The sequence below is a fragment of the Cyprinodon variegatus genome, unplaced genomic scaffold (assembly GCF_000732505.1).
Source record: "Cyprinodon variegatus isolate N-32 unplaced genomic scaffold, C_variegatus-1.0 Scaffold0, whole genome shotgun sequence".
NCBI classification, from domain to species: Eukaryota; Metazoa; Chordata; class Actinopteri; order Cyprinodontiformes; family Cyprinodontidae; genus Cyprinodon; species Cyprinodon variegatus.
Genome location: NW_015150453.1, coordinates 1691973 through 1704749, shown reverse-complemented (window position 1 = coordinate 1704749; position 12777 = coordinate 1691973). Strand labels below are relative to the sequence as shown.

At 34.8% G+C, this 12777-nt stretch overlaps 2 protein-coding genes and 1 non-coding gene across 4 annotated transcripts in view; all 3 read left to right on the top strand.

Annotated features, from left to right (window-relative positions):
* Positions 1-747: 747 nt before the first annotated feature.
* Positions 748-5442, top strand: cd83 (CD83 molecule). Of its 2 annotated transcripts, none has more exons than XM_015371657.1 (5): positions 748-845; positions 972-1108; positions 2629-2857; positions 4161-4273; positions 4425-5442. In XM_015371657.1, the coding sequence occupies exons 1-5, from the start codon at positions 800-802 to the stop codon at positions 4575-4577; spliced, it is 678 nt and encodes a 225-aa protein (XP_015227143.1). In that variant the 5' UTR covers positions 748-799; the 3' UTR covers positions 4578-5442. The 2 variants fall into 2 exon arrangements, with proteins under 2 accessions (XP_015227143.1, XP_015227221.1); XM_015371735.1 differs by having other exon boundaries at positions 753-845; positions 975-1108.
* Positions 5443-10108: 4666 nt separating this feature from the next.
* Positions 10109-10190, top strand: trnas-aga. Its single transcript has one exon. It is a non-coding gene; the product is annotated as a tRNA-Ser (tRNA).
* Positions 10191-11069: 879 nt separating this feature from the next.
* The window catches only part of LOC107081830 (chromosome unknown open reading frame, human C8orf37), a 22555-nt gene continuing 20847 nt past the window's right edge, over positions 11070-12777 (top strand). Inside the window, exon 1 of the mRNA XM_015370186.1 lies at positions 11070-11268. Coding sequence (XP_015225672.1) covers positions 11147-11268 — 122 coding nt within the window. The 5' untranslated portion in view covers positions 11070-11146. The remainder of the gene's footprint in view (positions 11269-12777) is intronic.

The following is a 12777-nucleotide window of genomic DNA, read 5'->3' as shown; positions in this document are numbered from 1 at the left end:
AGGTCCGGTTTCAACGTCATCACCATTCTCTTCCTCAGTAGGTGGAGTCTGCCTTCAACTCTGATATGCGCATGTTTTTTTTTTTTTTTTTGTTGTTGTTTTTTTTAAAGATTGCTTTTATCCTAAATATATTAATAAAGCCGCTATCATGAAAAATATAAATAGTGGAAAACATAAAGGGGAAGTTATTTATAAGACGTTACTTTATAAAGGGTTGTGCAAAACAATGAAAACAAATAAAATAGAAAAGTTAAATGCCGAGCAAAAATAATTCAAATATTGACAAATAAGTTGATGAAAAGCTTTTATTTTTTGAAGTGTTTTAATCTATTTATTTAAAATACAAGCATAGATAATGAAAAAGACCTGTTTAAAAACATCAGTGGTATAAATATGTGGAAAAGTAGCTATAAAGTAGGATCTTATGTTATTCTCTACAACGACAAACTATATTTTCTAAGTTTAGCTTTTTTATAAAATGATCAGGACCGGGATTATTTCCTTTATAAAGCTGGTATACCTATTTATATAAACAGATTACAATGTCCTCAATCATTGATTATTAATTAATAAAACTCCCTCACCAAGAGGAAGAACTGGTTTGTTTTGGGATTTTTCTTTTTTCAGAAACTCATTGGTTAAAGGAACATTGTTATTTTTTAAATGGAAGAAAAGAAAGAGGAAGTGGGAGGAGCTTAACCTCTTTATAAGAAGTGTCAAACCTTTGAAAGTCAGTTGACTTTCTAAATCTGTTCAACATTTTGAGCTTCTCTCTCCGAGTCTGGACCTACCTATCAACATGATGACATCACATCTGCTGGGTCTTGCTCTGCTGATGTCAATGAGTAAGTAAACATAGTCAAGAGGTTTAATCTTTATGTTGCATCTTTAGTTGATATCCAAATGGCTGTCTGTGTAACTTCTTTTGAAAAGAAGCCATCCTGACCTGCTCTCCCTCTTGTCTGCCTCAGCAGTGTACCTCTCATCAGGCAGAGCTGTCAGTCAGGACACGGTGGAGGTCTCCTCTGTGTCAGGTCAGGACTCCACCCTGATGTGCACTGCTGAACACAAGCCTGGGGTGCAGTACGTCGCTGTGAGGTGGTACAAGGTAAAAGCAGTGCTTAGTCTGACCTGTCTTCTGTAAGATCTGTACAAAAAAGTTTTCTTTTTGCTGTTAAATGCAAGCATGGCATTTCCGAATGCTGCAAGCCTCTGTTAGTTTCATTTATGGATTTACAGTCAGCACGCATTGCTGAAACAAATCAGCTGAATTGGCAGGATAAGGCTGCAGCAGCAGTGTGGATTATTGCAGCAGTCTGCTGTTTGTGTAGAGTTACAAGCTTTAAATAGCAGTAATAGAAGTTGATTCAGAGGATCCTGCTGAGGATAAACTACTTATTTTGATGCAGATTCTGTTTAATTTTATAATAATTAAACCTTCTGACAAACTGTCCCACATAGAAAACAATTAATTCTCACAATCAAATCTAGATAAAGAAGAATTCATAAAAAATTACAGATGGTTTGAAAAATTCAGTCCAGTTTCTAAATCTATATGTTTTATCGACAGTTCAGAACAATAACAGAACCTATAATGATCTAAAACCAGACATTTTGCAGCTAATTGGTAATAATCTAATGAAGTAATTTGAAAAACCTTGATTCCATATTCTCATCATCTACTGTAAACATTTATTCATTGTTTTCCTTTTCTTTTAACAAAGAAAATAAATTTCTTGATGATTTTCTGAATCAAATCACAAACTATCCTTTTATTGCTCATATTTTTCTGAGGAAAAGTTTTAAACCTCCCTGGTTATTTATTGTTACCTTTTTTTTTTGTGAACATTTGTTTATTTTCAGACTTTTTACCTGTATATGCTCACATATTGTTAAGCATAGTCCTGAAAAAAGCATGGATGTAAAAAAGAGTTTTCCGTTACAGATGAAAATAATCTTAAATCCAGTCTAAAAATTGTAAACCTTTGGTTAATTTGCTACTAGTTTATTTCAGCTGTTCATGTTCTGATTTACCTTATTGCAGCTTTTATCTTCTTTTTGTATCAATCATTTATTTCTGTCATTCTTCAAAGATTAAGCTTAAGAGGTGGAAACAAACTGTGTCTAATGAATGGCTGCAGGATACAAAGAGCTTATAGATTCTATTTAAAGTAGTTTTTCCCAATTTGCATGTATATCAATACACCCTTTGAGTTTAAAGGCATTTTTAAAGTCAAAACAGCTTATAAGTCAGGATTTAGTGAATCAAAAAAAACAAACCAATAAAAAAATAAAATAAAATGTCTGAAAATGAATGAACAAGCAGCTGATGTCCAACTAGAACTTGAACAACAAACAAATCCTGCAGAAATATCATTACAGCTCAGTTTAAAGGTTACAAATCTGGGCTTTGGAGGCAAACTGTGCAACTTAAGCTATAATATTTAAAATTTTAAAGTTTAAAAATATTACTAGAACTGGTCACATTGTGTTTTCTTTTTGTAACATAGATGTTACTGACTTTGAGGCTGTAATACAGCAGTGTGTTTATTTCTGTACTTAGAAATCTGCTGTCAGATTCTCTTTTAGCTTTTCAAATATCTAATGATTTTTGTGCTTGTTTCACAGCTTGAGAGCTATCCGTCTCCTCAGCGCAGCGGCCTCCTGACCAGAAACCTCCCCGATGGCACAACCAAATTGTACAAAGGAGTATCCAGGCAGGTGGAGCTGCAGGATGGATCCCGTGACATCTTCCTGCCCAACGTGACGTGCAGCGATGGTGGCGTCTACCTGTGTTACCTGGCTGCACCCGTGGGAGAGCAGAACCGAGAGGGGGAAGTCCTTCTAACTCTGACAGGTGAGAGCTTCCTCTGGGTTTTACTCCATGTTTCCAGTCATGGGCTCGCCTCAAATCTATGAGGCAGGGATTCACATTGCAATCAAACCAGCTCATTTACAGTAGCGACATTTTGAAACATGTCATTTCCTGAAACGTTTCAGAGTTGAATCACATTGGTTTAAAAGTTTACAAGGTTACAGCTTAATGTTTGAAAGTAAACAACAGCCTCAATTTATATGCTAGTCATGTGTTGTAGGCCTAAAGAGGATAATGAGCATAAAAATCTAACTTATTTTATGCTTCTGCTGTAGAAGAACAAAAGTATTTGTCTCTGTCGGGAAAGATAATATGAAAACGTCAAACACAATATATGAGAATATCCTCTGGAGTCAATGGTTGTAAAAACAAGTTTGATGACTGTCTTTAGGATAATTCCTTATCTGAGTTTTATAAGCATTACAGCAACATATTGATTATAATATAATACTAAGATTCAACAGCAAATGATTAAAGTACTGTAGGCAATGGTGGGAAAATGAAAGTGAAAACCATTTTTTAATCCAAGCCAATCCAATTTTATATCTTAAGCACTTGTAAAACAACTCCAGCTGATCAAACTGCTGTACAGAAAAATAAATAAAACATAAAACAGTACAAATATAAGACTAAAACAGCTCAAACATGGGTAAAAATAATATTCATAGAACCAAAGCAATAAATAAAATGGGGTAAAAGATAAAAGGGATAAAATTATAAAATAAGCTGGTGAAGATTCTCATTCAGGTCATAATCATTCCAAAAACATAAAAAAACAAACAAAAAAAAAACAATCCACTGGACTTTGTTTCCAAGTTTGAAGACATTTCGCTTTTCTTCAAAATGTCAGAAATAGTGTTGAGTTCGAATTCAACTCTATTTCCGACATTTTGAATTGAAAAAGCTTCCTGGAGGAGAAGCGAAACGTCTTCAAACTTGGAAACAGAGTCCCTTGGATTGTTTTCTTTAACTTTTTTGGATAAAATAAATCCCAACGTCTTCCTGGGTGTTATAAGCCAAAGCGAAAAGATGGGTTTTGGAAAGAGATTTAAAAATAGTCAGAGAAGAGACCTTAGGTCAGATGTACTGAGGCAGGTCATTTCAGAGCTTTGGAGCTTATATGAATCAACTTTTAAGATTTAATATGTGAATTGATTCAGAATAGGGGAAACAAATTTTTCCAGCCGTAAAATATCATTTGATATTGTTATTATATTTATTCTCTAATGTCTCTAAAAACTCCCTTTATGTTAGAGGTTCTAAGCATTTCTCTCTTTTCATGCAGATTGTCCTGCTGCCCCCATCAATGCTGAAGATCCTCTGTTGGCGGATACAGTCATGGTTATTTTTGCCTCTGCGCTGCTGGTTTTAGCACTTCTCATATCCTTCATAAGCTACGTAAGTGGATGAAAACAAGGATCTAACTAGTTTCGCATCGTTTAATGTTTTTTTTTTTTTACCCCTTGTTCTTTATTTTGGGCACATTAATGTTGCTTTCCACATTTATTCCTAAACTAACAGATTTTTCTTTCTTTTTCCACCTCAATAGAGATGTTTGAAGAATACAATCAAAGAAAGAAATCAGACAATCAAGAAGGAAATCTTGCTGGATGCTCCTCTCAAACCGCTGGAAAAAAAGGACTTGATGCTGATTTACACTTTGGGGCCCAAAACATCCACGATGAAACACGTCTGTGTCTGAGGATTGTCTGAGGAGTAAAACACCACAGTCCTGCTTACAGCTCGCCGGCACGTTTGTTAAAACAAGAGATGAGGAGGTGACAAATGGAGCAGCGATCAGAACGACAGGATGCTGCATGCGGGTCAGACCTGTGATCGATGAAGGTGCTTGGTCTGTTTTTGCCCAAAAACAGCTGGAAATGGAGCTATTCAGCATGACAGCAATGCTTGGACTCTCCACGTCTCAATCAAAAACAACACAAATACACTATCAGCTGCTTTATATGCATTGTAGTTGGGTTAAGTCTATCTGAGTAGGAATGGAAAAGAGATAGATGCTCCTTTTTTCAAAGTATTAGTTCTCATTATGATATTTATATATTTCAAAATTGGTGCTTTTCTTTTTGCTCCACCTTTTCATACATTTACATTTCTTCTCATATAAAACCTGAAAGTTCTAGCTGAGAGACCAAAAGGATTTATAATTATACCTGGAAATTCAGAGCAATGATAATTTTTTCAACTTATACATTGAGTAAAAAAACATGGTTTTATTTCTCCAATAATTCATATCTACAGACAGGAAGTATACCTAAAGAGGTACATTTTTTTGAGTCAGCTCACCCCATTGGAAAGGAAGTGGTTATATAGAGATATAGGATGATATGCAGCACAGCTGATTTGTAATTAAGAGTGAAACAGTTCTTATCAGAGCTATCTGCACTTAGGATACTTAATCTGATGCTAGAGTTAAAAAAAATAATTCTGATGTGCAGCGTTGTTATTCAGCTGAGACTCTATGGGGATGTGCATGTGCTCTGAAGGAGTGCTGGACTAGTATTTAGAGAGTAGGCTGTCTATGTCTTGGAAAATCCTTGGATTGTTACAATATGGAGGAACCGTTTTTTATAGGAAGAGTGTTTATCAACCAATGTGGGCTCATATTGAGGTTTCTTCCTGTTAAAAGGGAGTTTTTCCTCTCCACTGTCGCTACAAGCATGCTTAGTGTGAGGGATTTCCTTCGAGTCAACTGGTTTTCATTAGATAGAAATCTTTGAATCATTCTGACTTTATGATCTGGTTGAATTGTAAAGTTCCTTGAAATGACATGTGCTTTCAATTGCCGCTGTCGAAATAAACTGAATTGAATTAACAGGCAGGATAAAAGGAAATGACAACGTTTAGGTATGAAAAGGTGGATTTAGCAAAATTAGTCATTCTGAACAGTCTTTGTTAGCTTTACTTTATTTAACATCAGGGTTTCCTCCCCCACACTGGAAAAATCAAAATCAAGATAAGTATTTTTTTCTTAAAATAAGTGCATTTGTTCTTGGATTGAGGAGGTGAAAGTGACATTTTGCCAATGGACCAAGACAATTTACGTTTAAAATAAGAAAACACACATGCATTGTCTCATTTCAAGTGCATTTTATCTAATTATCTTATTTTAAGATTAAAAATATTAATTCCATTGGCAAACCACCTCATTTATCTACTCAAATTAAGGGTAAACACACTTAATTTAAGAAATGTTTACTTATTTTAAGATCATTTTTCCAGTGCAAAATGGCAGAAACACTACGTGATAAAGGCTGTTCATATGCTTACGATTACATTGAGTTAACTCTTCATACTAAAGCTATCACTGAGATTTCCAGAAATCAAACTCTTATTGAGTTGTTTTATGTTCTCATATGTTGTTTGTGTTTATTAAAGCATATTAAAACTGTGATCTGGTTGCACTGATATTCAGCTTTGACCTTTAATTTTTCTGGTTGGCTCATGTGTTTTGGGATTTTTTCTTACACTGGTGTGGAAGCTGTACGAATGGGGGAAAAGCATGAAACTGCGTGGGTGGAAACCAAATCTGTTTAACCTTTGTAAATGGAGAACTGAAACGTGATGACATATTGAAAACACCCACTTTGTGTATATATTTAACTCTGGGGAAAGTTGTGTTTGTTGGTGTCTAAGATCTGGGCTTTTGGTGGGATGGACACTTTTAAAGCGAATGCTCCGGTTTAACCTATCGTGATTTTAATCTGTGCAAGATAAACGATCTCCTGTAATACATCATTATGTAATAAACTAAAGCTGGAAAATGGGAACCTAAGACGTCATTTAACCAAAGCTTAAATGGAAAGCCTGTCAGAAGCCTTTATAATCTCTCCGCAAGTTACTTTGTAAAACCAGGAAGTGGAAAAAGGAAGTAGGGGGAAGTCCCGTGGCAGCTAAAACGATGTTATTAAGCACACTGGCACTTTATGTTGAAATAAATGTTTAATAAAAACTACTAATTATGTGTGGGTGTGTGTGAACTCTCTACACTAGCTAATGTTTTGATAGCTTAACTGGAAGATGTCAGGACTATGTGCTAACATATGATCCAAGGATTTGTACGGTTAAACAGTGAGATGAGTGCAAAATTGATTTAAATGCCCTGGAATGTTTGTGATACAGCTCATGTCATCCCAAAATGACTCAAAAGGGGAACCGTACCAACAAGAAGGCTAACCAATTCACATTGGGCTGCAGCTCTGATTAGCAGAAAAAATGCTATTTTTACTTTAAATGGGGTTTGGACCTCCTAGAAACAGTCTAGTCCCTTTTCTCTTTAATCCAAGTAAAATGCTCCTGATATCTCTGGTTTAATGGCTTAACATAGAGAATTATGACAATTATTATTACAATATTTTGTGTAGGACTCCTCTTGAGGGCCTGACTGCAGTCCTCTCCCAAAAAGTCTCAAATTGTTTTCTTTGTTTTAAAGGAAAAGTCAGGAGAGTCAGGATTGGAATAACCAATGGGTCATTATTTATTCCTAAAACGAATACGTTCACGTTGATTTAATGAATTTAGCTTTAATCAGTAAAAAAAAAAGAAAAACAATATTTTTCATTGTGATCACTGAGTCCAGGACCGGCTATAGTCACAGTGCGGTAAGCCTAGCGCCATTCTCCCCGCTTTACAAGCAAAATCAATCGGAACTACTAGACACATCTGCAATCAACAACAATTATTGAAGATTTCCAGAGGACTTCACCATTGAAATTCACCAGAGCTATAGTGAAACTGACAATGCCCACGTGCATGGCAGCTGGATGCTGGAATACATCGGGTAAAAGTGAAATATAAAAAACAACAACATTTATTTCACCTTTCTGATTCCTGATCTTCCACGGACGGGTTCATCGATGGATCGCCAACTTGAAGAGGGAGGATTTGCCATCGAACTTCTGGCCAGAGAAAAAACACGTCATTAATCTGTTACTCTCTGCTTTGCATAGTGCACTGGTCGTCACCATCACGGATAATAGTGCGTTGTCACAAACACCAGATACAGCACTGGGACTTGATCAACAGCCGATACCGCACCGTGACGTCACAAACCAGTAGGTGGCAGTAGTGTTCTTCGACAAACACGAATGCCTCCAGTAAAGCACATTTGAATGAAATTACTCTTAATTAAAAACACTTAACATTTATTGAAAAGCATGTAATTATTTCATACTTAAAGTACTTTCAGAAGTTTGTATTCTGAATGTGATCAAACTTTTCCTTTAAAAGCCTGTTAAGCTCATGTTTCTGCACCTCAGAGCCAAGTCCCATGTCAGAGGATGAAGAGAGCACATCCAGCCAATCACGGTCAGAGAAACAGGACAACACTGGAAAACAGGCCGATATCCAACATCTATAAACAAGGGTGTTGATGGCAGCAGCACAGCTGATATTTCTCTCCAGGATGGAGTCACAGCCGAACCCTTCTTCAAACTTTTCTTCTGTTTTAACCCAGTGAGATTTAACACTTGTCTGTTGCCCTTTTTCGTTGTAGCCTAATAATGATGTTTTTATTTCTTATTTCATATATTATGTATTTCCGTTTTGTTGTTCTTCAGCACTTCAGTCATCTTCTATGTTGTATTTTAATTGCTTTAGAAATAAATGTAGTCATTAACAAACTTAATTAACCAAAATCAAATCAAATTTAACAGAATTTGATAATGCAGGCTAATTAAAACGTATTTTTTTTTAGCTGTGTATATTAACAGGATGCCCAAAAGAAAGTTGGATGAATTGAAGAAAATATTTTTTGAGTTTTTCGAGTTTATTTTATTTTATTTTATTTTTTTGCAGTTTTTGGTGCCACCAACTGATGAGGCGTGTGTGTCAAGAACAGCTCAGTTTTCCTATTGTGGTGAAGTTAGTTTTAAGTTGGATATTCGATACATATTTTTCGCTCCGGTAACGGAGAAAGCAGCTTCAACAATTCAAGTGCACCCGTATTGCAGACTTTACAGTAAAAAAAAAAAAAAAAAAAAAAAAAAAAAAAAACGGTGAGAGGAAACGGCTACCGTTTTTTTCCTTTTTCCAAAATAAAAGTGGATTCTAGCTTTTAAATCCGAGAAATTATCAATCTAGAGTGTCCTATATACTGAAATTGACAACAAATATTTAGAAATTTGATGCAAAAGTAAAAGGTGTATTTCATGAAACCAGTGAAGTACCATGATCCCACATTGATTTTGAGTCAATCCATCACAAAACCTGGAAACTAATGAGCAAAAATGCCAACATTTCCATAGGCCTTTAAAAATAATAATAAAAAAATAATTTGAAATGGAAAAATGAAAGGGATACATTTTGAAGCCAATGGAGTACTATGATCCAACACTGATTTTGAGTAGGTCGATCACATTATTAGCTGTAAGCTACTGAGCAAAAATCCTAATATTTTCATTTTAAAAAATGTATTTAAAACGTTTGGGGATTTTTAATGCAAAAATAAAATGTGTAACTTTTGAAGCTAGTGGAATACTACGATTCAATACTGATTTTGAAACATTTTTGCACATTGTAGTGGCTTCAAAACTTACACCATTCATTTTTGCATATGAAATCTTGAATTATTGTATGTTTTAATGGAAATATTAGCATTTTTTTACTCAATGTCATCTAGGTTGTATGATTAATTGACTCAAAATCAGTGTTGGGTCATACCACTCCACTAGTCGAAAAGTTCTGGCTTTTATTTTTGCATTTTAAGTCTCTTAATAATTTTAAAATAATATTCATATTGGACTTTTTGCACAATAGTTTCCAGGTCATGTGATCAGTCCACTGGTTTCATGAGATACACCTTTTAGTCTTGCATATCAAATTTCTAAATATTTGTTATCAATTTTAGTAGAAAATATAATTATTAACGGCTTCTCAGCTTCAAAAGCAATGCATCTGCTTTATTTTGAAAACAGAAAGTCGGTACACGCTCTAGCCTATATCTTTTGGTGTATTTTTTTATTTTTTATTTTACAGTAAAGTCTGTAATACGGGTGCACATAAAGTTTTGGAGCGGCTTTCTCCGATCGTAATGTACCCGGAGCGAAGAAAAGGTTTAACCGGAGCAAATCTCTGTGTCGAAAGTCTGTGTCGAATATCTAACTTAAAACTAACTTCACCCTTTCGTCAACCTGAATTAAACATATGTCCAATATTTAGAACGGTCTGATTTGGGGTCTATCGAAATTTTGAATGGATACTATATGAAGGTTACCAGTTGTCGTGGCCGAGTGGTTAAGGCGATGGACTAGAAATCCATTGGGGTCTCCCCGCGCAGGTTCGAATCCTGCCGACAACGTCCATTTATTTATTTTTTTTATGGCAAACATGTTAGTATTCTTTTTTAATTTTTCTAGCTTGTCGCTTAGGCTAATTCTATAATGCAACTGAAGTTTAACGGCTGTTAAGTTGGTTGGTGGTTGTTCAAAAGGGGTGGGTTCTGCTTGTTAGATTTTCAAAATAAAATCTTAAGCAATTTAATCATAAAGGCGAAGAATCTGTTTATGTTGAATTTCAACCTGCTTGCATAATCTGGTCCTTTTTTCCACATAGGCTGTGTAAAAAAAAAATTACATTACTCAAAAAAGTAAAGAATTGTACATGTAGGAGCCCATTTGTCCTATCCTCTGTTATCGCCACCAGGGGGCGTATTTTATTCTGAGTACTGATTGTCTGATCGGGGATGGGGTTATCTAAGGTCAACCATGACTCTGTTCAGGCGTTGTTATGGCGTTGTAACATTTCGTTATTGTCTCTAAAAGACAGTTTACAACAAACAAAATACATAAAAATTGTTAGGTATAAGAGTTTTCAGTATTTTATTTGTGTGCAAATAAGCAATTCAAAAACGCTAATGTTGTAGTAACTCATTGATTTTTTTCTACGGGTTGATGCTCACTGTTATTCATTATGTTCTTTTTATGAGAAATTATCCGTCATAAAAATCATCTCCAGAGGTTCTAGATGAGTTTCTAGAACAGAATCATCATTTTTATCTGCTTGTTTAGCTTTTTTAATGCATTTGCTCTGACGCTTTTACAAAACACACGATGACAGAGGAGAAGCGCTTTAAAAGCTGTAATAAAAATGGTAAAAAAAAAAAAAAAAAAATAGGGCTTTTATTTTGAATGAAGAGTTTGGCCTACTTCCGCTTTGTAACCTAGCAACGGCAAACGCTCGATCCGTAGTGGAACTGGCCCGAATGTGCTGATTAGCCCCAGAAGCTAGCAGTGAAAAGACAAATACTAGTTTACAATGGATAAAGATGACCTGGATGAGCTTTTGGATGAAGTGGAAAGAAAGTTCTGCGGTAAAGTTTCTGCTGCGTGTTCCGATGAAAAGCACAACAAACGGGAAAATAAGCTAGGAGAACGGAGGTAAACAAGGCTTTTCTTTTTGGCTAGCACTTGTTTACTTTTAGCAAATACACATCATTGTATCTCCAAAATGTTGACACGGTTTATTAATGGAAACGACGTTTTTCTCAGTAATCTAATACAAAATGAATTATGCATTTTAGGCTTTAAGGTTAAAATTATTCCTTTACAGTTTTTACAGTTTTATAAACAGGAACTGATTAAATCAGCAGATAGGACTCAAAAAAACTAAGCACAGCTGTAAAGTGAAGCCTTTTACTGAGATAATAAAAAAGACAGTTTATGGTGACAATAATAAATTAGTGCTGAATGATGTAGTAGTTGATTAAATTTCAGGAACATCTAAAAAACTAGAATATTATGAATTCCAGAAAGTGAAACTTATATGTTATATAGATTAATGACACATAGAGCTGAACATTTTAGGCTTTAAATTATTGTCATGTTGGTTGCATTATGCACAGATAATAAAAAAAAAAAACTTAAAGAAAGTGTAAGAAAAATCTAATAATAAATAATGGCAAAAACATTTTATTTTAAACAGAAATTCCAGACATGTGAAAACTATGTTTATTTTTGTGGCACTCAGTAGTTAATTGTGGGTTCTGCTGATACAGCCCACGTTGCTTTAGTAGCTGTCTAAAGGTCAGCTGTATTGTTGGGTTTATTGTCTCTCAATGTCCTCTTGAAAACACCTAATGTGAGCAGCTGCCAGTCCTGATGGAAAATTGAATCAGGATCTGCATAACTGCTCAGCAGAAGGAAGCATGACTTGCTCTAAAATAATGGATGTATTGAGAGAAGCGGAAGTTGATTTTATAAATAATACTCATTGTTAAAATTATTCACAATTCTCTGAACTTTGTTTTTCTTACAAGCCATGATGATCTAATTATGATATGAGAAATTAGCTCTAGAAGGTGTTATGTGTTACTTATCTTTCATGCTATTCAGTTTTATTTAGATGTATTTTATAAGAGATGGTCCAGTCTGATGTTGATTTTTGAAATGAGTTGGATATTATCCCCATACAAAATAAACATCCAGTTATACTGGCCTATATCTACAACCCCAGATTTAATGCTAATAGAGGAATGATTTATTCCACTCCAGCATCTCTATCCAGCAAAAGCCCAATTTAAAACTTGTCACTTGTCTAATTTAAATATGTCTTATTTAACTGTAAAACTTTATATGTCTATACATAAAACATTAAATTGATGTGACACTTTGTTTAATAATAAACGGGTTGGTTGTTGTTCTACCTGTTGTTGCTGTTTCTGTTTAATATAAACTTTAGGGATGCACGATATAATCGGCCCCCTATCAGTATCGGCCTTAAAACTGAATATCAGACATCGGCCACCCCACCGATATTTAACCCGATATTTGATCAGCTTCTGAGTTTCTAAAGTCTAAAAAAAAAATAAAATACTACTTCTTCTTCTTCCTCAAAAACTTATTTTTTACAGACTTAAAAACTTCTAAAGACGAGGGAAAAAATATTGA

Bases quoted from the DNA above. Each gene is read 5' to 3' on its own strand.
- cd83 (XM_015371657.1), top strand. From the start codon at position 800: ATGATGACATCACATCTGCTGGGTCTTGCTCTGCTGATGTCAATGA. The intron at 1,109-2,628 runs GTAAAAGCAGTG...CTTGTTTCACAG, and splicing joins TCGCTGTGAGGTGGTACAAG to CTTGAGAGCTATCCGTCTCC. The intron at 4,274-4,424 runs GTAAGTGGATGA...CCACCTCAATAG, and splicing joins TCATATCCTTCATAAGCTAC to AGATGTTTGAAGAATACAAT.